The sequence below is a fragment of the Phascolarctos cinereus genome, unplaced genomic scaffold (genome assembly GCF_003287225.1).
Source record: "Phascolarctos cinereus isolate Bilbo 61053 unplaced genomic scaffold, phaCin_HiC Scaffold_3;HRSCAF=262, whole genome shotgun sequence".
In the NCBI taxonomy this organism is placed as follows: domain Eukaryota; kingdom Metazoa; phylum Chordata; class Mammalia; order Diprotodontia; family Phascolarctidae; genus Phascolarctos; species Phascolarctos cinereus.
The window spans coordinates 74,985,237-75,009,353 of NW_027555736.1; the positions used below are offsets into that span (position 1 = coordinate 74,985,237).

Below are 24,117 nucleotides of genomic sequence, written 5' to 3' on the forward strand. Positions count from 1 at the left end.
CAGTTTAGCTTGAGAAAGGACCTCAGTGCCTAGTACCTTATCCTGCCAAGTGATCTTCAGAATCTTCCTAAGACAATTCAAGTGAAGATTCCATTTTCCGGCAGGGCACTGGTGTGCTGTTCAGGTTCCACAGGCATAAAACAATGAGGTCAGCAAAAAGGGTTTGTGGGACTTCGCTTTGGTTGGCAGCTTAATTAATACCTCTTCTCCCTCACACTTTCCTTCGGAGCCTCCCAAATACTAAGGTAGCTCTGGCAATATGTGTGCCAGCCTCATCCTTTATGTGTACATCCCTGGAAAGTATACTGCCAAGGTAAGTGAACTTATCCATAGCATTCGATATTTCTCCATTAGCTGTAACTGATGGTTCCACATATGGGTGGTGTGGTGCTGGCTGGTGGAGAACCCGTGTCATCTTGGTGTTAATTGTTAGGCCAAAATGAGCAGAAGCAGCAGAGAATTGATCTATACTTTGTTTTATCTCATCCTCAAAGGCTGTGTTGAATGCATGATCAAGAAATACACACACACACACACACACACACACATATACACATATATGCATATGTATGCATGCATACAAATTCTGTGTGCCCCTGTGTGTACATGTATGTGTATGTGCGTGTGTTGTGTTGTGTTTTCTTGGGCAATCCTGAGCTCTCAGGGTGAGGGCAGATTAAATGCCTCATACTTGGTTGGAAAGGCAAGTAAGAAGAGACCAAGTAAAAGGACCAGCAGAAACCTCATTGACTGGATTGAAGGGTTCATGTTGGGGAAGCATTAAGAGATGAGGCTGGAAAGGACCAGATATTGAAGGTTTTTACTGACACCCCAAGTAGTTTGGATTTTATATGTAGACAACTGGGAGATACAATTGGTTTTTGATAGATGTAGCAATGAAACCAGTGTTTTTGGAATGTTAATCTGGCAGTCCTAAGCAAGGGAGAGAAGTCATTTTGGAGGCCAGAACAATAGTCTTTGCCCTCAAAGACTTTACAATCTAGGAGGGGAGATAAAAAGGGAAGCGAGGTGGCACAATGGATAGAGTGCCCGTCCTAGAGTCAGGAAGACCTGAGTTCTAATCTGGCCTTAGACACTTACTAGCTGTGTGACCCTGGGCAAGTCATTTAACCCTGTTTGCCTCAGTTTCCTCATCTGTAAAATGAGCTGGAGAAGGAAATGGCAAAATGCTACAGTATCTTTGCCAAGAAAGTCCCAAATGGGGTCATGGAGAGTCAGACATGACAAACACTACTGAACAAAATGGAGTTAAAACATATATGTAAACCCAACATACAAACATTTAAGTGCTTTGTGAAGTGCTGGGAATATAAATGGAAACAAAGAGAAGGCCAGTGCCTGTCCTGTAGGAGCTTACAATAGAATAGGAAGATAGTATACTACAAGGAAATGTAAAGAGGTGGGGAGGCGTAAGAATAAAGAGTGAACACAGCTAGCCTGGGCCCTTGCCTTAAAATGGAATTTCTGGCTAGAGCCAAACAACCGGAAGAGGGGAAATTCAGGGGGAAGTGATCTTCCAGGGTGAGAAACATGATGGAGAAAGAAGTCAGTTGAGCCAAGAGGAGAGGCCAGATTGGACTGAAGGAGTGAATACAAGGGCCCAAGCCTGGGCCCTTGCCTTAAAATGGAGGTACCTAGAGGGGCCTTACTAGTGATAAAATCCCTTTTTGTCAAAGAGAGGTTGGGAAAGTGCTACATGTTTATTACCTTGCAAATCATGAACTTCTTCATAGAATTTAGCCTTCATGTGAGCACATTTCACCTGAAGATGTTTTAAAATGTCACATCTTCCTTTTTCTTTTTTGGGTAAATTGTCATTCCAGCTAAAGGTATAGGTGGGGCATTTTCCAGGAGCGCCCCTGATCTATGAGTTCTTCTTTGTCAGTTTTAGCAGTTTCTGAGAAACCCAAGAGCCACTTCTGAATTACTATCACCTGCCATCTGGGTGATTTTATCCACCTTACACCATCAGCCTTCGCCCCCTTCACACACACCCCTCCCTTCACTGGCTTGTGAAACGCCTGGTGTGGAAACACTCTCCCTTTGCTGGTGGAGATCAGCCACTTGTCTATAACTTATAGTCATAGAGGCAGGGAAATGTTGGAGACTGTTCCTTCTACCAGAGCTAATTGTTAAATTTTCACTGTACACATTTTGGAAATCAACAGGGCTTAATTTATTATTTTGTTGATTGTCTATACTTTTGAAAGTGATGGAGAGAATGTTAATAATGGAGATTAAAACTTTCCCCAGGGAGCTGGTTGTTAAATTTTCACTATAAGCATTTATACCTTGGAAATTGGCAAATGCCGCAAATCGGGGCTTGTTTGCTGTTTTGTTGATTGTCTAGACTTAATAAAGTGATGGGAAGAATGTTAATAATGGAATTAAACTTTTCCCAGAGAGCCAGTTGTTGAACATTGACCAGATCACCATTGCTTAGAAGGTTGCTTGTGTCCCTAAAAGGTTAAATAAATTGTCCATAGACACATAGCTAATAGTCTAAGGTAAGCCCAGGTCTTTCAAATACTAGGAACCCCCATCTCTTATGCTACCCTACCTCTCCTGTCAGAGAAGCCTGGAAAAATATAATATAGTGATAGAGTCTTGATGACAGATACAGTCCCTTGTTTTCAAAGAATTTGCCTTATGTTTCTTCATATCTCATATCTTATATTTTTATTATAGCTGCTTTGTATATATTTATTAATTTTACACTATAGCTACTTCATGTATATTTATTTTATATTTAAGCTACATGTATTTTATATGTCCGTGTTGCTTCTCTCATGGGAATATAAGCTTGGGGTAGTTTTATTTTTTGTTACCTGTATCTCCAGCACCCCAGCAGAGTGCCCTGCGTATAGTAGTTGTTTAATATATTTGTGGATTGGATAATTCATGTTGTGACAACTAGAACTAACAAAGACATGAGCTGACTTGCTAGGTGGGAAACTTCGGATCCTTGAAGAAGCTGGGTGATACCAGGGATGGCTATAGGGTGGTATACAAGGGATATTTGTATTGCTTGTGAGGGAGGATGGGACCTTCCCTAAGGTTTCTGTTAATGCTGAGATCCTATAGAAACAGTTTTGCCCTTCACTCTGGGGTCAGAACATTTGTTTCTGTCCTTGAGGTATTTTCCTTAACTCCCTAGTTAATACCGTAATGCCAGTTTCCCCACTGGCAGCATCACATCCTCTAATACGTGCTCTGCTTCCAAATGGCGTGAAGGCTGTTTTGCTATTTAACAGTCGCCCATATGATCTCAACCCCACCTGTACTCAACTGCTTTTCCTCACCAATGGAACTTGATCGAGGAAGGGAAAGAGCCAGGGCACTAATGTGCAAAATTGAAGCGTTCACGACCTCAAGATTGCTTGACCTCCTTGAGAGGTGGATTACATTTAGCCACTTTGGAGCTTTTACAACGAGCTCTTAAGGGGCCCCCTAGCAATTATGGTTTACCGCTGTTTGAATGCGCTGACCTTCATCTTATTTCGTTTTTAAAAAATCCATCTCAACTCCAGCCTGCGGCTTTTAAGTATCTACATCCGAGAAAGGCAATGCTTATTTGGGAAAGCATTCAGAAAAGCCCTGTGCTCTGGATTGCCTTAGGGAACTTTTTATTTGGAAAACTGAGGCATCCCTGGACCCATTAAATGGGTTAAATAAATAGGGCAGCCTGCGCTAGTTAGAGCTGATTTTGAGTCTGGTCCAAAAAGTCCTGAAATTGAGTAGACCACTGGGGTTTTCTGCCAGGCCTCCCTCTTCATTGGAAACTGGCAAAATGAGTGGGATTCATATCCTACAGCTCATCTTTCACCCAAAGTGAGTAGGTAAATATGTAAGTGAACCAAGTCTGTCTGCCACAGTCAACAACTTTACAGGGCTCAAAACCTTGCAAAAAATGGTCTTTCCTTCCTCAGAGCGTGCATGCATAGAGCCGTATGCCTCTCACAGACTCAACGTTTTCTGATTTGTTTTAACATTGTTTCTGTATGCAGCCTATGCCTTTAATTCATTGGAGGCTCTTTATCTGCATATCCCCTTCAGTACCTGCTCTTGTCCTCTGTGCATAGGAAGTGATCAATGCACATCTGTTGAATTAGAAGACTTGACTTCTGTTTCTGCATGAGTCAAGTTAACAAGCATTTATTAAGCACCTACTATATGCCAAGCATTGTGCTATTTTCTGGGGATAGAGAGAAGACAAAAAAAACCCAACTCCCTGCCCTCAAGAACCTCATGGTCTAATGGAGGAAACAACCTGCACACAGCTATGTGGAAACAAGGGACGAAGAGGGGAATGAGCACTTAGAGAGTGCCTACTATGTGCCAGGCACTGTGCTAAGTACTTTACAGATATCTCAGTTTGAGCCTCACAACAATCGTGCAAGATAAGATGCTATTATTATCCCCATTTTATAATTGAGAAAACTGAGGCAGACAGAAGTTAAGTGATTGTCCAGGGTCACACAGATAGTAAGTGTCTGAGGCCAGATCTGAACTTATGTCTTCCTGACCTCAGGCCTAGTGTTCTATCCACTGTGCCACCTAGCTGCCTATGTATGTGTGTGCATAGACCAACAGACAAGTAGAAAGACAGACAGACAGACAGATAGATAGATAGATACATACATGGGTACGTAGATATGTGGATAGGTAGATAGATATGTATGTGTATATATAGATATCTATGTGTATACATATATTCATACATATACAAATATAAAACAAATTGGAAATTATTTTAACTGGAGGGCACAAGCATTAAGGGGGATCAGCAAAGTTTCTTATGGAAGGTGGGATTTTAGCTGTGATAGAAGGCAGTCAGGGAAGCCAGGAGGTGGAGGTGAAGAAGGGGAGAATTCTAGTCGTGGGTGGTAGCCAGTGAAAATTCACCACACCTGGGGATGGAGTGTTGTCTGCAAGGAACTGCAAGGATGCCAATGGCATCAGACTGCTGGTCTAGTCCAGACAAGTCAGAGAACTGTCAGACACTGACTTTGGCCTCACTCTCTAGAATGGATTACCTGCCTCTGTTCTTCCTAAGGCTGAGAGAGGGTTTCTTTGGTCCACTCACTTGAACTGTTTACTTCCTCCGGCTTCCATAGAACTCTTGGATTCTAGATTCTGCTGGGTCTTTCCAGCCACGACCCCATATCTGCACTGACTATCTGCTATCCCCAGTTGGTCTAACCCAACTTCCAGTCTCTGGCCTCTGTACCTGCCCCATCTCATTGCCACCCAAGATCCCAGCTCTCACAAAGTGACTAATTATAAGATTGCATTTGTGTACATTGGAATCATTTTTTGGAAGCAATTTATTTCCCCAACTGCAGAGCATTTATTAAAGTCCTTAACAACAATCAAAGCTCATACATACCTTTATCCACGAATTTTCTCCCTCTGATTTATCATTCAGAAAGAGTGTCTCCTCTGTATTATTTGACACTCTTATCACCTCCCTGCCCAACCCCCTCCAAGTAGCACAAGCAACTCTTTAAGACCATAAGTTAGGAGTGGCTGATCTGTATCAATGGAGGATGTTACCACCCTGGAAGTTCCCTATGCTGATGAAATCATAGGTCCAGACTCCTCCCCCACCATCTCCTAATACTCCCCTATGCATAGCCTACACCAAGAGCTCTTAACCTTTTTTTGTGCCATGGACCTCTATGAAGCTCATAGATTCCTTCTCAGAATAATGTTTAAAATAAAATCAGATGCACAGGATTACAAGGGAAACCAATTATATTGAAATATAATTATCAAAATAGTTTTTAAAAAACAAGATCATAGACCCCAGGTGAAAAAGTCTTGCCCTGATCTAATTCGGTAGACACACTGCCTATGCTGAGACTATATTCTCTGTCGTTTAATGTTTTGTCTAATTGAATTTTTTGACATTGACCAAAAAACATTGTGTTAGTGTCTACTTCCAATTTGCAAGCAGATGTTCTCTAGGTGGCCATTCCAGTGCCTCTCACCTCTCCCATTCTAATCCATCCGGCAGACCACTAGCAGATTAATCTTTCTAAACCCCTGTTTTCATGTCACTTCTCTGTAGAAGGCTCTGCAACAGCCCTCTACTGTCTTTCATCACCCCTTGGCTCTCACCTTTCTTTTTCAATCTTAATTCCTTCCTCTTTTGCTAGCACACACCCTCTGTTCTAGTCAAGCCAGTCTTCCCACTACCTGTTAAAATGCGCTTACCATTTTCCCTTCCCTCTCTACCTTTATTTATGTTCATAGAATCTCAGAATTAGAAAGGATCTTGTATGGCAGCTAGTCCAACCTGTACCTAAACAGGCAGTCAGTCTTTGTATGATACAGAGTGACCTTAGGAAACACACGGAGCCATAACTAGGGTAGGTGCCTACATCCCCCATTGCTGCAGGTACCTACATCCAGGAAGAGGCTGCGTGCTTCCTCTCTGCAGAGGCCAGAATCCTCTCTGGGCCTGGGCCTTGCCATCCTCTGTTATCTCCATGGGGCTGGGGTTTTGGTGGGTCCCAGGAGAGGGATCAGAATTAGGAGAATGCCTGGCTGGTGGGGGTTGGAGAAGGGGGCGGGTCACATCCTCCCTAGGTGAACTGAACTATGCCGCTTCTCCATCCCACCTTATTAGGAGCAAGGACAATATTTTTCTGGCACAGCTGGACCAATGGTCCAGGTTCTGTCTCCTATGTAAATGTATTCATTCTAAAGTTATACCCAATTTATCCTGTATATGACTTATTTATATATGTATATGTTACATATGTTACATGTATGATACATGTGAATATGTTCTACATATTGTACGTATGTGCATGTGCTACATATTGTCTCCTGCATTAGACTGGGAGCTCCTTAAGGGCAGGGGACTATTTGTTTTTTTCCTTTCTTTGTGTCTCTGGCACTTGGCGTAGTGCCTGACACATAGTAGGTGTTTGTTGACTTGTTAACTTGCCACACCATATCCCTATACCTTCTTTAAGACCTAGGTCAACTTAATACTTTTAGACTTTTTAGTTAAATCCCATCACATCCATGAATTCTTTCCTAACTAGCTTTACCTCATACTGTTGTGTGTTAGATCAACAGTCTCTTATATGTCAGATCAGTTCCAAACTCCTCTATTCCCATCTCTTATTTGGGGGTCACCCCATCTGTATCCTCTAGCATTTGCAAACTATGTTAGATAACCTGGCACTTATATAGCGTGTTGTGATAATATAAGGAACAGCCGGCAATCGAGGGACCAGATGTAAGTATCCATGGAACATCGGCTGTGAGGACAACAATGTAGTCAGAAGCCAGGCAAGCAATGGTTAGGGGGCGGGGGAGGGGAGTATCTGAGCATTAGAAGCGAGAACAGGTCCAGAGAACCAATGTCCCCGTAAATAACCACTGGGAGATCTGCAGGAGGTACGGGGGCAGAGTGGTATACGTGACCCTCTAGTCACGCAAAGAACAATCAAGGGAGGCCCAGGGGCAGAAGGAATGGGATCAAGGTGAAGAGAAGGACGATGTGAGTCCAAGGAGAGAGAACAAGTCTGGAGGCTGAAAGTCTCCGCAGGTGCAGAGTGCAATATAGAACTGCATAGGCCAATAGCAACTAAGAGAAACACGGCCATTGAGGGAGTAGAGCAAGATGAAGAGAATGATGGCTTGCCACCAGGAGCCAGGAGACCAGCACCAATCCTGAGACCCTTTACGGTTCCAGCTTTAGCAAGCCTTAGTTGCCTATCCCAAGTAGGTTTACTCTGGAAGCCGGTGACAGTGACTTTAGAAAATAGTTAGCACCACCTATGTATTTCTCTGGCTGAAGCACCTCCCCAGCATACATCCTTGTAAAATTCTTTGTTGTCTGCTGTGGTTCCTATAAGCTCCTTGTAAATGAGAACTGATTCATTGATTGTATTTGAATCTCCAGCCAAGGCAGCTAGGTTGTAAAGTAGAAAGAGGGCTAGAGTCAGGATGACCCAAGTTCAAATCTGGCTTCAGACATTTACTGGTAGTGTGACCTGGAGCAAGTCCCTTAACCTTTGGTTTCCTCAACTGTAAAATCATACGGTTGCTGTGAGGATCAAATGAGATAACATTTGTAAGAGTGCTTAGCACAATGCCTACCACATATTAGGCACTTAATAAATGCATATTTCCTTCCTTCCACTGTACCCAGAGTAATGCCTCACACATAGTAGGTGCTTAATAAATGCTTGTTGTTTGCTTGCTTGATCAGTGTAGGAGCCAGCCCTTAGCAAAGGGGCAGAGGGGAGGCAATTAAGAAGCACAGTGGTGGGCCCTTGGTAGGTTCAGTCTGTATCTTGTCCTCCGTTTCTGCACACTAATTGCCTTTCCTGTAAGACTGCATAGCTTTTCAGCACATCACACTCTTCCTCTCCCCTCTCCTCTCTTCCCCTTCCCCCCCTCCCATCCCGCCAAGTCCTTTTTCCAAATTTCCGGATTTGCTTACTTTGTTTTTTATTTGTTTAACATTTTGAGTGGTTTCCCATTTGGTGATGTGTTGGGGCTTTCATGGGGAAGAAAGGTGGCGAGGTGGGGAAATGATCAAATGGGAACATGAGCTCTATGTTTCTCCTTCCTCTTGTTCCTCTCATGAGCTAATGTCCTTTTACCCGCAGATTCTGGCTGTGACTCCATCACGGACACCGAGGCAGAAGACGAAAAGACGCTTCTTTGCTTTAAGCATATTTCCTCTACTCAGAAGAACTGGCACCAGGAGACCACACCGGGGAACCTAATGGTGGTGCAGCCGGACCGAATTCGTTGTGGGGTGAGTGCCTTATTACACTCTGCTGAAAGAGTCTCAGGAAACCACATTTTCCTCCTTAGCTAATCCTTCCTAGAAACTTCATTCCATGTGACTTTGAGAAAGGTGGTGGTAGAATGCTCTGTCATCTCCTTTCTACCTTCTGGCTTTCTTTGAGACGCAACTCAAATCCCACTTTCTGCCAGAGGTATTTCTTGGTTTCCCCTTCTACCTCCTCCACTGCTAGAGCCTTCCTTTGAGATTACATTGCATCTACTTGGTAGATAGATAGATAGATAGATAGATAGATAGATAGATAGATAGATAGATAGATAGATAGATGGATAGATGGATAGATGACAGACAAGTGGACAGATGGACAGATGGATAGATAAAACAGGTAAAATGTATATAGTTGTTTGTATGTTGTTTCCTCCATTAAGTACCTTGAGAGCAGGGACCATGTTTTTGTCTGCCTGTATGTTCCCAGTGCCTGGGATATAATGCGTACTAGATGGTTGTTATTGATTAAATGATGAAATATGACTATGCCGGGGGCAAAGCTGTAGTCCTGAACCCCATCCAGCAGCCACCTGTATGAAGAACAGGACACTTTACCAGCAGTAAAAATCCACTTTTGCCATGCCCTCCTCGTGGCCCTGGGACAAAGGGGGAACTTTATAGAAAAAGTTATACAATAAGCTAAGTGATAATTGTGACTAGATCTATAAAATTTGCCTTATTTGGGTAGAAAGATGTTCACAGTCTGAGAGAGCTGCTCAACTAGCCATAAGAAACGAACGAGATTTGGTATTTTAATGCAAAGACCCAGAAAGCAAGGTGTTCTCCCTGAGGGTTCTTAGGTAATGGGTGTCGTAGGAGGTGCTGTTCTCTACTGGTATGACAGAAGAGGAAAATGGATGCTCAACTGTGAATCAGCTTGCCCACAGTGAGTAACAGTGATCAGGCCTAGAATCTTGGGGGGCTGCCTGATATAGGGCCAACTCCAAGTGGAGGCACCAGCACTTAGCTACCGAGCACCCCCCAACAGCTTTCTAATTGACAAATAGGTAAGGAAACAGGATCCATTCACTTGTTTTCCCCTTAGGCGCACACAACAGTTTATGTTATTGTGAAATGCAAGCTGGATAGCCAAGTGAAGACAGAAGCCGAATTCTCTCCTGAGAACTCTCCTTCAGTACGCGTGGTTGCCAAACTGGAGAACGAATACACAGTTTCTATAAAGGCCCCTGGTAAGTGGATCTTCTTTCATGCTACCAGCTTAAATTAATGTTCAGGAAGCAGAATTGCAGTCAATTTCTTCTCCCTTCCTGAATTCAGCAGCTCAAGAACCCTGTAGCCAATGTTTTAGATGGTTGAGTATTGTTATTGATAATAAGAGCTAAACATGCTGAATACATTGTTTAGCAGTTTACAAAGACAGTCCATCTTCAGTCTGCCTTTACACAGGCTGTCCCTCATGTCTGGAATGCACTCCCTCCCTCTTCACTTTGCCTCTCAGAATCCCTCGTGTTCATCCAAGCCCAACTCAAGGGTCAGTTCCTGCACAAGGTCTTTTCTGAGACTTCTCACACCACCAGGCCCCCTCCTTCTCATACTCTGTCTTTATTTTGCTTCTATTTGGAATCTCTTTTAGATAGAGTGTCCACACTAAGTGTAGATCAGATACTGAAGAGTTTTAAATGCCAAACAGATGAGTTTGTATTTTATTTTAGAGGAAACAGAGAATAGAGAGGCCTGTTTTTATTTGTTTCTGTTTTTCATGCATTATAGGAATATCACTTTGGCCCCAAGTGTAGTCACACTAAGATAGTTGGGACATCATGTATGTGTGCATTAGTCCTACCCCCTGCCTCACAATAGAAGGTAATCTCCTTGAGGGCAGGAACTGTTCTGTTTTTATTGTTGTATCCTGGTATGGTTCCTAATATAGAGAATGTATTTTATAAATACTTACTGAATTAATGGATGAACCAAGAAACAAATGAATAAATAAACCAGACTTGATAAAGCCTCACAATGGCCTAATGAGGTAATAATAATGATGATATGTTTATAAATCCCTTCAAGGTTTACAAAGTGTTTTCTATATAAAACCCTCTAAGGAAGCTAGTGCCAATAGTCATCCTGATCTTATATAAAAGAGCAAATAGAGGCCCAGTGAACTTACATGACTTGCCCATGGAGATGTTGCAGGAAGCCTGAAATTGAAACCTGGGTTTCCTGATGCCAGGACCGGTACTTTTTCTATTTCTTCTCCAGGGCAGCGATTGATATTCCCATTTTACATGGGAGGAAACTGAGGTTTAACAAGGTGAAATGATCTGGCCTAGAGAGTGACCGAAAAGGAGTAGGTACCAAATCAGACTCCTGATCCTGAGTTTCTTCTACTGTACTTTGATATCTTAAAGGGAAAGGAAGTTCAGGTCCCCAAAGAAATAGCTTTTAAAATGACCTTGTCTCTTTTGGGGGAAGGAGAAGCTTTGTAGGTTTTAAAAATCCCTCTGTAGCTTTAGATTTTAGTGTTAGAATCCCATCTAGTGGTGTGCTGATAAATGTTTAACAACCGGCTCTCCAGGGGGGAAAGGGGGTACACATAATGCAGTTCTAAGTTTAACCTGTATCATTCACATTTTTTCTATCACTTTCGTCAGTCTAGACAATCAACAAAATACTAAATCAAGCCCTGATTTGTATCATTTTCTGGAAATTTAACAATCAGCTCTCTCAATCTAGTATGAGCGAGCGCCAGCACACTGCTGATCCCATCTTTTGGATTAGCCCATGTGGCACTGGTGATAATAGCAAGGAGAATGAATTGGCAGATCCCATACAAACCCACTTAGGAGGAACGCCATGAAGGGTGCCATGCTGTCCTGTTGCACTTGGAATCAGGACATACCTAGACTTGAAGCCTGCCTCTGACAGTAGCAATGTGACCATGGGCAAGTCATGTAACTTCTCTGAGCCTCAGTTTCCTCATCTGTAAAACTTGGATAATAATAAAATAACTACCTAATAGAGTGGTTATAAAGATCCAAAAGCAGCATTACATGAAATACTTTGTCAGATGCAGCTAGGGGGCCCAGTGTCTTAGAGTCAGGCACACCTGAGTTCAAGTCTAGCCTCAGATACTTACTAGCTATAAGGCAAGTCACTTAACTACTGTCTGCCTCAGTTTCCTCGTTTGTAAAATGGGGATAATAATAACACCAACTTCCCAGAGTTGTTACAAGGATCAAGCGAGATAATATTTATAATGTACTTAATGCTTATTTCTTTCTTTGGTTCCAATATTATAGTGCAATAGAAATATCAGATATTATATTTTTAAGGCAGAAAGGGGCAGTCTGATAGAAGAGGTAGTACTCACACTGATAAAACTTAATTATCTAGGGATTTTTTTTTCTTCTTTTAGCCAGCAACCTAAAGCAACCAACTTTCTTTCCTGATGAGTTTTAACTAGTGACTTAGCTCTGAGTCTCAGTGAGTTCCTGGGTCTTGAAGCCGAAGAACAGAGCTAGCAATGAGCTATCCCATGTGTGAGCAAAGCTCCTCCCTATCTCTACTCTCATCACACACCCCCAGTTCTCCTTTCCAGCCCCAAGCTCATTTCAAAAAACCTCCACACAGAGCTTCCATGGACCCCTGAACTCATGAACTCCAGCTCTGCCTTAGATCACTCCCATTTTGTTACTTTTGGTGTCATTCTTTTTTTGCTCAGATTTATCTTCAGGAGATGTTTCTCTGAAGGTCTATTCAGGAGACCTGGTGGTATGTGAAGCAACTGTCCGCTATTATGCTGACATGGAGGAAATTGGAAACTTGTTGGCCGGTGCGGCCAATCCCGTAGAGTTCATGTGCCAGGTAAGGTTATTCAGAGAAAGAGAAGCTTTTTGTGGGGTAGAGAGGCTGATTAGGGGTAAACAGCGTGCTCTCAGTTTGGTAAATGGGTGTGACCTCCAAGCTGATTGTCTTCACTTTTGTGTTCAGGCCTTTAAAATTGTGCCCTACAACATTGAAACCCTTGATAAGCTTCTAACTGAGTCTCTGAAGAAGAATATTCCTGCGAGCGGGCTGCATCTGTTTGGGATCAACCAGCTAGAAGAAGAAGATATGACGACTAGTGAGTATACAGATGGGAATCAGGGTCATGCATACTCCCACCTGCTGATTAGAACTGGCCACACTGACTTAGTGTTCTCATCTGTCAAATGGGGCTAATGATAGCAGGGCTGTTGTGAGGATCAAACAAGATACTAATTGTAAAGTGCTTTGCCTGGTGACTAGCACATAGGAAGCACTATATACGTGTTATTTATCATTATTATTACCTGCTATTATCATTTAGCCCTTCAACTTAGAATCATAGATTCATGAGAGGGAATGTGGCATAGTGGACAGAAAGCTGGTCTTGAAGCCCCAAACACCTGGGTTCAAATTCTGCCTTTCACTCGTATTTAGCTGAGTGACCCTCTAGTGCTCTAGGCAACTCCTGAAGACTGTAAAATGCAAAGAAGGTTCCAGCCTGCACTGGTTGAGGGAGTTTCTTCAATCAAGAGGCCCCTATCCCAATGAAATCACGCGTCTAGCCTCTGTCCTTTACACTTACAAAACCTTGTAAACTCATAGAATATATAGAAGAATCCTTATAGATCTAATCCAACTACCTCATTTTACAGTAGAGAAAACTGAGGTCTAGACCTGGGTAGTGACAGAGATGAGCTTAGAGTTCAAGTCTCCTGACTGCTAGTTCAGTGCTCTTTCCTTAATAGATTTCATGCAGTAGTGTGCTTGGTAACTATTGAACAGCTAGCTCCTGGGGAAGGGGGGAAATGCATACCAGGCACTCTTTTGAGTTTACTCTGCATCAGCAGCATTTCCCCCATCGTATTCGCAAGTCCAGACACTCATCAAAACAGTGAATCAAGCCCTAATGTGTACGTTGGCTGATTTCCAAAGTGTAAATGCTCACACAGAAAATTTAACAACTGTCTCCTATGATCCAGGCTAGATGCGTGACTTCACTGGGATAGGGGCCTCTTGAGCAATATGTGGGGGTATTCTTAGAAACTTCACCCATGATGGGCATAACTTAGACTGTGAAGGATCCCAGATTTGGCCCTTTTCAGGGAAAAGACCGTTTTTATAGTTCAAAATCACTGGGTGTATATTATCTATTTTTATTGATAAATTAATCCAGTCCCCACCTCTGGCCTCCACTGGTCTTCAAGCTTCATTCCCACTTCTTCACCAAAGGCCAAGTTCAAATTGGTTGGTACAGCTTGGTTAAAGCTATGATCCAGAGGGGGACCCTGACCTTTAGAAGCTAAATTTTCCTTCCCATAAGGAAAATACAAACAGTCATAGGAGTCAGAGCTGGAAGGACCTTAAATCTGTAGTCCATGCCCCTCATTTTACAGATGAGGAAACTGAGGCTCAGAGAAGTGGTGTGATTTGGCCAAAATTACATGTGTGGTAAATGATAGATCCCGGATTCAAAGTCAGTTCCTCTGCCTCTAAATCTAGGGCTTTTCCCACTACCCCATACTGTCAATATCTTAATGGACGTTGATTCATCAATTCCTATGGTGAAGGATATCCCTGTGTTTCAATATGAGGCAATTAGGGCTTAAGGGATTTAAATGAAATACCCAACATCACACTCTATGTACAGTATACAACCGGGTAGAAAAAGCGGGAGGGTGACTTCTGGTATCTAACCACTACACATCATGGTTTTGTTTTTTGTTTTTCTTTCGGTGAGGCAATTGAGGTTAAGTGACTTGCCCAGGGTCACACAACTAGTGAGTGTTATGTGTCTGAGGCCAGATTTGAACTCAGGTCCTCCTGACTCCAGGGCTGGTACTCTATCCACTGCACCACCTAGCTGCCCCCACATCATGGTTTTGAAGTACTGTGAAATCTCCAGGTCATAACACAATAGATTATTCCTAATGATCTTTTTAACTATTATTTCTAGGAGGCAATTACGGAAAGATTGCTGAACTTAGAGTCATAAGACCTCAGTTCAAATCTTAGCTCCTCCTCTGGAAAGTGAGGGGGTTGGACTGAATGACCTCTAAGGTCTCTTCCAGCTCAAGACCCCTGGTTCCCCAGATCACTTTAGAATGCTGGTCCCTTTTAGGCTAACATTATTTCCCCTGCCAGCCAAGGGAACATTTCCTCAGCAGTGACCCTGCATTCACTGCAAAGAGCCTTCTCATCTTTGGACTTGTGATCTCTGACCCCAGAGCATGTGCGAGTATCGGTGGCATCCCCCTCGTGTTCCTCTGCTGGTACCGTCCTCTTGCCTCCAACATTCAACAGGAGGGTCCAGCACCATGATGATCGTCTCTTAGGCTGTTTTCTTCAATGTTCCTTCAGCTCAGCGGGATGAGGAGCTGCCCACCTTGCTTCATTTTGCTGCAAAGTATGGACTGAAGAACCTCACGGCCCTGCTGCTGACCTGTCCTGGAGCTTTACAAGCCTATAGTGTGGCCAACAAGCATGGTCACTACCCCAACACCATTGCGGAGAAGCATGGCTACAGGGACCTGCGGCAGTTCATCGACGAGTATGTGGTAAGGTCAGGGCAGGGCGTGGGTTTGGAATTCAGAAGGACCAGGAAAGGGTTTGCTCCTAAGCTTGCTGCCTTACAACCATGGGAAAGCAGCATGGTGTTGGGTAGTGTGGTGGTCCGGGAATCAGGAAGACCGAGGTTCAAAATAGGTTTCTGATATTAACTTCTTGTGTGACCTCGGGCCAGTCACTTGGTGCAAGGCACTTCGCAAGAACTTACCTTCTCTGTCCCTCAGTTTCCTCATCTGTAAAATGGAGACAATATAATAATAATGATGATAAGCTATAAATGATAATCTATAAGATGGATGTGATGATAATAATAATAATGACCTATAAATGCTAATCTATAAAATGGAGATAATAATAAAAGCATTTATATGGAGCTTTAAGGTTTGCAAAGTACATGTTACCTCACTTAATACTAGCTAGTATTTATATAGCATTGTAACGTTTGCAAGGGCAGCTAGGTGGCTCAGTGAATAGAGGACCAGGCCTGGAGTTAGGAAGACTTGAATTCAAATCCAGCCTCAGACACATAATATCTGTGTGACCTTGGGTAAGTCACTTAACCCTATCTGCCTCAGTTCCTCATCTGTAAAATGAGCTGGAAAAGGAAATGGCAAAACCACTGGAGTCTCTTTGCCAAGAAAAGCCCAAGTGGGGTCACAAAGTGTCAGGCGTGACTGAAAAACAGCTGAGCAGAGGTTTGCAAACCACTTCCCATATGTTATCTCATTTGGTTCTCACAACAACCCTATGAGGTGGGTGCTACTATTATCCCCCATTTTACAGATGAGAAGATTGAGGTTCAGAGAGGTCAGATGACTTTCCCAGGGTTACCAGCTAGCAGGTATCTGAGGCTGGATTTGAACTCAAGTCTTCATGACTTCAAGTCCAGGTCGCTATCCATGATGTCACCTAGCCTCCTATTATAGTCCCTCCCCCCGAGTCATTGACAGGCCCAAGTAAAATAATGTATTTAAAGTGCTTTGCAAACTTTAAAGCGCGGTATTAAACTCTATCATTGTCGTTAGTACCATCATCACCTAAGGGTCTTTTTTGTATATACTAATATGTACCACTAAGTGTAGCACCAGTGGGTATCTTTTGGAGATATGCTTAAGACAAGGTCTTTGATTTCAAGAACATGAACCAACGTACCCAAAGCCTCTGTGTTCTCTTCCCTTTCCTCACAGACACTCCTCTCCTCAGCCAGGTATTGTTATTTACATTCTCCCTAGTGCTTAGCATAGTGCCAGGCACATGGTTGGTGTTTTATAAATGCTCATTGACTGACTGACAACTGGTTCTGTGTGTGCCTTCATGCACGCTGACATGTATATAGTCATGAGTCTAGGGCTGAGCAGACATATGCTGCCTGGGTGCCTTCCACTAAATTATACATGAACGTAAAGATAAGGAAAGCTGTTTCTTTAGTAAGATGAATTTCTTTCATTTATTTCTGCATAAGAGTAAATCTTAAAGATGTCTGCTGAATTTACAGTGGATCTAAATTTGACCCTTTAATTCCTTCAACTCAGTCAAAGCCTCAGTCATTTTTCTGGGGCAGCTGCAGCCCCCTCCCTGAAACCTCTCTTCCGGCTAACTAATCTTCCGTCTAATACAACTTAGAGCCTGCCATTAAAAACACCTTGCCTATACACTGTATCTGCCTCCTAAGTATGTTGCAATGGTCTTTTGTCTCCTAATACATCAAATCCAAATTCTGAGCATTGACTTCAAACATTTGACCACCCATCCCCAAATGCTTGGAACCAGGGTCAGTGTTATGCACAAATTAGCTGCTATGCAATTATGGGAAAGCATCAGTTTTTCTAGCCAGAAAAAATGGGTTTGAGTCCTGGTTCAGATATGTACCAGTTGGTTTGGTCCCATGCAAGTCACTCAATCTCCCTGAGTCTCAGTTTTTTTAATCTGCAAAATGGGGGAAACACTAGCGGTACTTATGGGCTTGTTGTATGGAAAGTGTGTGGTCCACTCTAAAATTCTATGTAAATGGAAGCCATTTTTAGCATCCTTATTGACACAGTGGTGAAGAAAATGAGAATTTTGGTGGGCTTATATTGAAATGAGATTATGAACTACAAAAACTGACTGCAAAGTAAAGTTGTGCCGAGCTTTAAAGATGTAAATTCCCACAAGGCATGGGGCAAGAGGCACTCACTGAGTATTTATTGAGTGCCTTCTTTTTTCCTAGTATTGCTAAGTGTTATGGGGAATAGAAAAAAAAAAAGTTTAAGCTCTCAAGTAGCTTAATCCAATTAGGGAAATGAGACTGACCAATAGGACTACTATTACTGCTACTGTAACTGCTACTACTATGACTATTACTACTATTATTACAACTATGACTACTAATACTACTACTATTATTACCACTACTACTATAACTACTACCACTATTAGTGCTGCTATGACTACTACTATTATTACTACCACTACTACTATGATTATTACTACTATTATGATTACTATTACCATTACTACTACTACTATTACTACTATGACTACTGCTACTACCATGACAACTACTACTATTACTATTGACTACTATTACTACCACTACTACTACTATGATTATTACTACTACTATTATTGCTAAAGTAATAATAACTCATATCTACATGGAACTTTATAGTTTTAGAGAGCTTTATCTGTGTTATTTAGGGAGGCAGCAATGACTCTAGAATTAAAGGATCAGGGTGCAAATCCTGCCGCTAACACTTACTACCTATGTGATATTGGGAAAGTCACTTAACCTCAGTTTCCTCATTTATAAAATGGGGGGAGAATGTTGGACTAAAGTCCCTTCTAGCTGAAGATTAACCATGGTTATCCCATTTGTTCTATACAATAACCCACAGAGATAGGTGTCATTGATAGCCCCATTTTACAGATGAGGAAATTGAGGCTGACAGAAGTAAAGTGACTTGCCCAGGATTGTATATGTAGTAAATGTCTGAGGCAGGATCTGAATCCAGGTAGTCCTAACTTTAAGTCTAGTACTCTAACCACTATGCTATGCTGCTCCTCTAAAACAATTAGAACTCTCCATAAAATCATGTAGCACTGTCCAAAGGGCAATGGGCTGCCTAGAGAGGGAGTGAGCCCCTCCTTCTTGGAGCTCTTCAAGCAGAGGATGGATGACCTTTTGTTGGGGATTCCTGGTATATGGATTAGACTGGATGTCTGGGCTCTGAGGGCCCTTCCTGTTTCCAAATACTATTATTCTCTGGCATGTAATCAAGAAGCAAATGACTTTGATGTGCAACCTAGGTGGTAACTGGAGTGTAGAAGGCAAATCAGGACAGGCTTTGTAGAAGATCATGGAATCATAGATTCAGACTGGGAAGTACAAACTCTCATCATTTTACAGAGGATACACAACAAAGACCCAAAGGGGATGATGGTACCGATGGCAGTTAGCAGACTTTAATGTGGCACTTGCTTCAAAGCTTGCAGAGTGTTTTATACATATGGTCTCACTGGTGCCTCACAATATCCCTGAGGGAGGTGCTATGGGAAGTGACCAAGAGATAAAATGCTGAACTTGGAGTCAAGAAGAGCTGAATTCAGATCCTGCCAAAATTACGTAGGAAATAAATAAGTGTCAGATCTGGACATCCAGGTTGTCTGAATCTGAATCCATCTCTCTGCTGTATCTCACTGCCTCCAGGACTTGAAGGATGGGTAAGATTTGGATTGATATGGAGTAGGCAAAATATTCTGGGCTGGTATGTGAGAAAAGTCAGAGTTGGGAATGTTGGAGGGCGGTGAGGAAGCAGTGGAGAACTCAGCCTGATGACAGCCAATGACGAGCCTTGGTGTGCAGTGAAAAATACCATTAGATAGATGGGTCCTACCTAAGGAGGACGGGCTTGACGCAGAAAGTCCTTGTAGGTACTTCTGCCAAAGGCCAGCTAGTACAAGTTTTTATTCTAGGACTGGGAGACAACTGTAGTTAGCATGATCCTTGCTGTAGGGTGGACGCCTAGGTTTTATCACCTTAGGCAGGAGCTAGATGGGAACATATATTAGGGTAAGGAAAAAGGAATACTAGGGTACCAAACAGTCATGTCTGGTTCTTCATGACCCCGTTTGGGGTTTTCTTGGCAAAGATATTGGAGTGGTTTGCCATTTTCTTCTCCAGCTCATTTTACAGATGAGGAAACTGAGGCAAACAGGGTTAAATGACTTACCCAGGGTCACACAGATATTAAGTGTCTATGGCTGGATTTGAACTTGGGAAGATGAGTCTTCCTGATTCCAGGCCCAGCACTTTATCTACTGTGCCATCTAGCAGCCTACAGAATATATATCTTCAACTTATTCAATAAGCATTTGTTACATATTTTTGGTCTGTACTTCTAGAACTTTCCTGGTGCAGAAACTCTCTGAACTGATGCAGGTTAGCACCCTATCTGTAACCTAGAGCCTTAGAGATTTGCCTAGGGCACGGAGACATTAATTTACTTTCTCATGGTCAGCCAGCTAGCACATTTCAGTGGCAGAATGTGAACCCGAGTCTTTTTGACTCTAAGGCTGATCGTCTACTATGCCACACTGTCTTTCTCTCCTGCTCCTTCTTTCAATAATCCCTCTCATTTCCCCTCTCTCCCCTCATTGTCCACCTCCATATAATAACATTTTTTACACATATATGTATACACATTCTCTTTATACATATCAATCAAGCAATAAACATTTATTAGGTGCCTAGTATGTGCCAGGAAGGGCAGCTAGGTGACCTAGTGAATAGAATGCTGGGCCTGGAGTTAGAAAAACTCATCGTCCTAAGTTCTAATCCAGCTTCAGACACTTACTCACTGTGTGACCCTGGCCAAATCCCTTCATCCTGTTTGCCTCAGTTTCCTCATCTGTAAAATGAGCTGGAAAAGGAAATAGCAAATCATTCCAGTATCTTTGCCAAGAAAACCCCAAAAAGAGTTAGGGACAGTCAGACATGACTGAAACAATTGAACAATAATAACAACATATAATACAGTAGGGTGCCTGGTACACAGTAGACAATTAATAAATGTCCCTGGGATTGAATTGTTGAATTAAAGCCAAAGCCCAGAGAACAATTAAGCCCATGTCTGTGTTGCCTTTTGAGTGTTGGTGTGATAGAATGCTCTATCACATTTCTTTCATCTTATACCTTCTTCCATATTTTATAGCCAGCCGATAGTCACGGCTGCCATCATGCAGCCTTACCCAGAGCACCATTTCAGCTTAAGTGAGGCCTGGTGGGTATTGTCTCTTCTTTCAGGAAACCGTGGACATGCTGAAGAGTCACATTAAGGAAGAGTTAATGCAAGGGGAGGAAGATGACTCCGTCTATGAGTCAATGGCCCACCTTTCCACAGACTTGCTGATGAAATGTTCCCTCAATCCTGGCTGCGATGAGGAGCTGTATGAGTCCATGGCTGCTCTGTCTCCGGCATCCACAGAGGATCTTTGTAAGTAGCAGAATGAGATGGCTATCGCACTTCTGTTTTTCTGATGGAAAGAGGATTTCCTCTGTGTTTGACATGGGCAAAACCCTGCTACTTACCCCACAGAGGCCCAGATCCTGTTTGACATAAAGCTCTGCAGTAACGTACAAGCTGAGTAAGTGAAGAATGAGCTGTCATGAGCAGATTTCTTCTCCTGACTTCCTCTGGGTTGTTAGCTCCTCTTTGTGTAGACAGGCGACTGGAGCTGAGGGTTGCCATTGCCTAGTGCCTTCTTAATGGATTCGCTAGGCACTTTTATATATTCAGTTTTTTGGGCTGAGAAGGGGTCCAAAGGCTTCATCAGACAGCCAAAGAGGGCCATGATTCAAAAAAAGGTTAAGAACCCCCATCTTAGGATTTCCATCAGATCCCTCATGACTAAATATCCCTTCCTCCCAGGCACAAGGTTCCCTGGAAATGAAGATCTGGCTACACAGATTGCGGGGCATAGTTGTGCCTTGTCTGATCTAATGACATTTGTAAAACACTTCGAAAACATATGTGTGAACCACAATTGTTTGTAGCTTAGGATTTGTAACCAGAGACATGCTGGCAAATGTTTAACAACTAGCTCTCTGGAGAAAAAATATACCCATGATGCACTTTTAAGTTTAATCTGCATAATAAACATTTTCAGGGCAGCCAGGTGGCCCAGTGACTAGAGCACTGAACCTGGAGTCAGGAAGACCCAAGTTCAAATCCAACTTCAGATACTTACTAGCTGTATGACTTAACCCTATTTGGCTCAGTTTCCTCATTTGTCAAATGAGCTGGAGAAGGAAATGGCAAACCACTCCAGTATCTTTGACAAGAAAACTTCAAATGAGTTCACAAAGTGTCAGGTATGACTGAACAAACAACATAAACATTTTTGTGATCACTTTCTTAAGTCTAGACAATCAACCAAATGGCAAGTCAAGTCCTGATTTGTAGCATTTGCTGATATTTGTGGTGTTAATGCTCACGGGGGAAATTTAACTACTGGCGCCTGAACAGGCTTCTTTATAACCCAGCCTTGGTCATTAGCATTAATAGAGTAATGAGTCTAAGCCTGGTGACTGCCACCAGCCCTCATTATCCCATCATACTTGGGGGATGAAGCTGTCACTTCTAGGTCCTGACTCTGGGCAGCCATGCAAACTGGGGCAAGTGAGTGCCTGAGCTGCTCTGGACCCCCAGTGATTCCTTTGTCAAGTGGAGAATTGACTAGACGGTCTCTGAGGGCAGCTGTCGGAGTCTATGTAGAGTCTTACAGACTCTATAAGAGTCTACAACTCTGACTTTAGTTAACTCTGGAAATCCAGCTTCCAAAGGGATTTATTCACCTTTTCTCTGAAAAAAAGAAAAACCCCAAACAGGAAAAAACAAAACAAGACAGCTGCCCTTGAAATTCAGCTGTGCCTCCACCAGGTGGCGGTGGCATGTCTGTCTCAATGTCCACATTCATAACTATGAATTTCTATCCCATTATTTATATTTTAAAATAATCTTTGTCAGAACTACACACTTAATGCTGTCCTAAAAAAGCACCAAGACATGTGTTTTCCAAAGCAAACATTTGCCACAAATTATACCATTGTGAGTCTTTATTGTGTTTTAACAGTTGACATTCATTGCCTTTTTCCTGCTTTATCTCTGGCCTTATCCAGTTAAAGATAATTTCTTTAAAGGCAAAGCCAGAGATTAAAGGGATTTTAGGATTCAATGAGGCAGAGGTGAGCAGGGAGTATAGGTATGGAGGAAGCCTGTGCAAAGACCTCAATTTGGAATGTTTAGTATGGGCACAGCAGGTAAGCCAATTTGGCTGGAAGATCAATGTAGAAAAAGGGATAATGTACAAGCAAACCCGGAAAGGTCTGAGCCTAGGCTAGAGCCAGGTTGTGAAGTGCTTATAAAACCAAACAGAGGAGCTTGTTTTTATCCTAGAGGCAAGAGGCCTTGGTGCTTCTTGAGCAGAAGAATGACATGGTTCGATTAGTGCATTGGGAATGTCAAGTCGGCAGCTGTGTGGAGGGTAGATTGGAGGCAGGGAGGATGTTACGATAGTCCGGGGGGGATGAAGGTCTGTATGAGGTGGTAGCCATAAGAGTATTACTGACGGAGACTCAGAGGAGAGATGTCGGGGAGATACAATGGACAAGACTTGGCTACTTATGGGCACGTGGGGGATGAAGGAAACATGAGGAGTCAGAGACGAATCGAGGACACAAACACGCATGATTGGATTGTGCACCCAGTGCCTTTGACAGAAATAAAGAAAATAGGAGAAGTTTCCAAAGGGGAGTTCCAAAAATGTTTTAAGTAAGAGCATTATTGTTGGAATAATTGTCTAGCCTCCCATGGTAACTACTTTGAAGGGGAGAGCACTCATTCTGAGAAGTTCTAGGGTCTACCTTAAAAACCCAGTCACATTAGGTGATAGTCACACCATGCTGATGGAAGGAATCCTACAACCTGAAAGCCGTTAGGACTCTTGGCATGAACCTCTCTGCTGGATAGGCAAGTGAGGCATTCCTTCCTCAAGCAAATATTTGCAGTTGTTCATCACCTGACATCATTCGTTGGTTCTGAGAAAACATGATGTTAAGTGAAATTCCCCTGGGGGAAGGGAAAAGGGGGAATGTGTTTAGTTTTACAGTGATGGTATTCTAAGTGGATGTTGCCTGAATGCTGTCATGGTACGGTTTGCTGTGACTGGGCAACAGTAGTCACAGTGGGCAGAGTGACCTACTCCAGGGTATACCTGTGTCAATACCTACTATGGGCAATCAAGACAGTCCATTCCTACTCACCAAAGGGCACCAATCCTATGCGAAGCAAGAAGGCCGGACATACATAGGCCCCTACCTACTTGTGTCAGTGTGCCCTTCTCATATTACCTCCCTTCACATACTTCAGTCAAAGTAGAACAATCTTCCTGTCTCTTATCTGCCCAGTCTTACCTCCAGTTGGTTACTCATAGTGTCCTCTCTTCCCTCCACCCAGTCTCTGTTGACATCAATTGCTTCCAGGTTTCATTCTTCTACGAAACCTTCCCTGGTTCTCCCTCCCTGCCAACCAACCAGCTGAAAGCAATTTCTTCCTCATAAGATCTCTTATTGTATTTTGCCCATAGTATCTCCTTTCCCATAGCTCTCTCTTCTTTCATGGTTATCTGTGTACACTTTCCTTCTCTTCCCTCCCTCCCTCCGTCTTTTTTTTTTCTTT

The 24,117-nt window shown here is 42.8% G+C and overlaps 1 protein-coding gene across 1 annotated transcript in view; it reads left to right on the forward strand.

Moving 5' to 3' along the window:
- PIK3AP1 (phosphoinositide-3-kinase adaptor protein 1) overlaps positions 1-24,117 on the forward strand; it is a 144,114-nt gene that overhangs the window by 73,897 nt on the left and 46,100 nt on the right. The window contains 6 exon segments of the mRNA XM_020996851.2: positions 8,658-8,809; positions 9,894-10,038; positions 12,531-12,673; positions 12,800-12,932; positions 15,194-15,390; positions 20,685-20,874. Coding sequence (XP_020852510.1) covers positions 8,658-8,809; positions 9,894-10,038; positions 12,531-12,673; positions 12,800-12,932; positions 15,194-15,390; positions 20,685-20,874 — 960 coding nt within the window.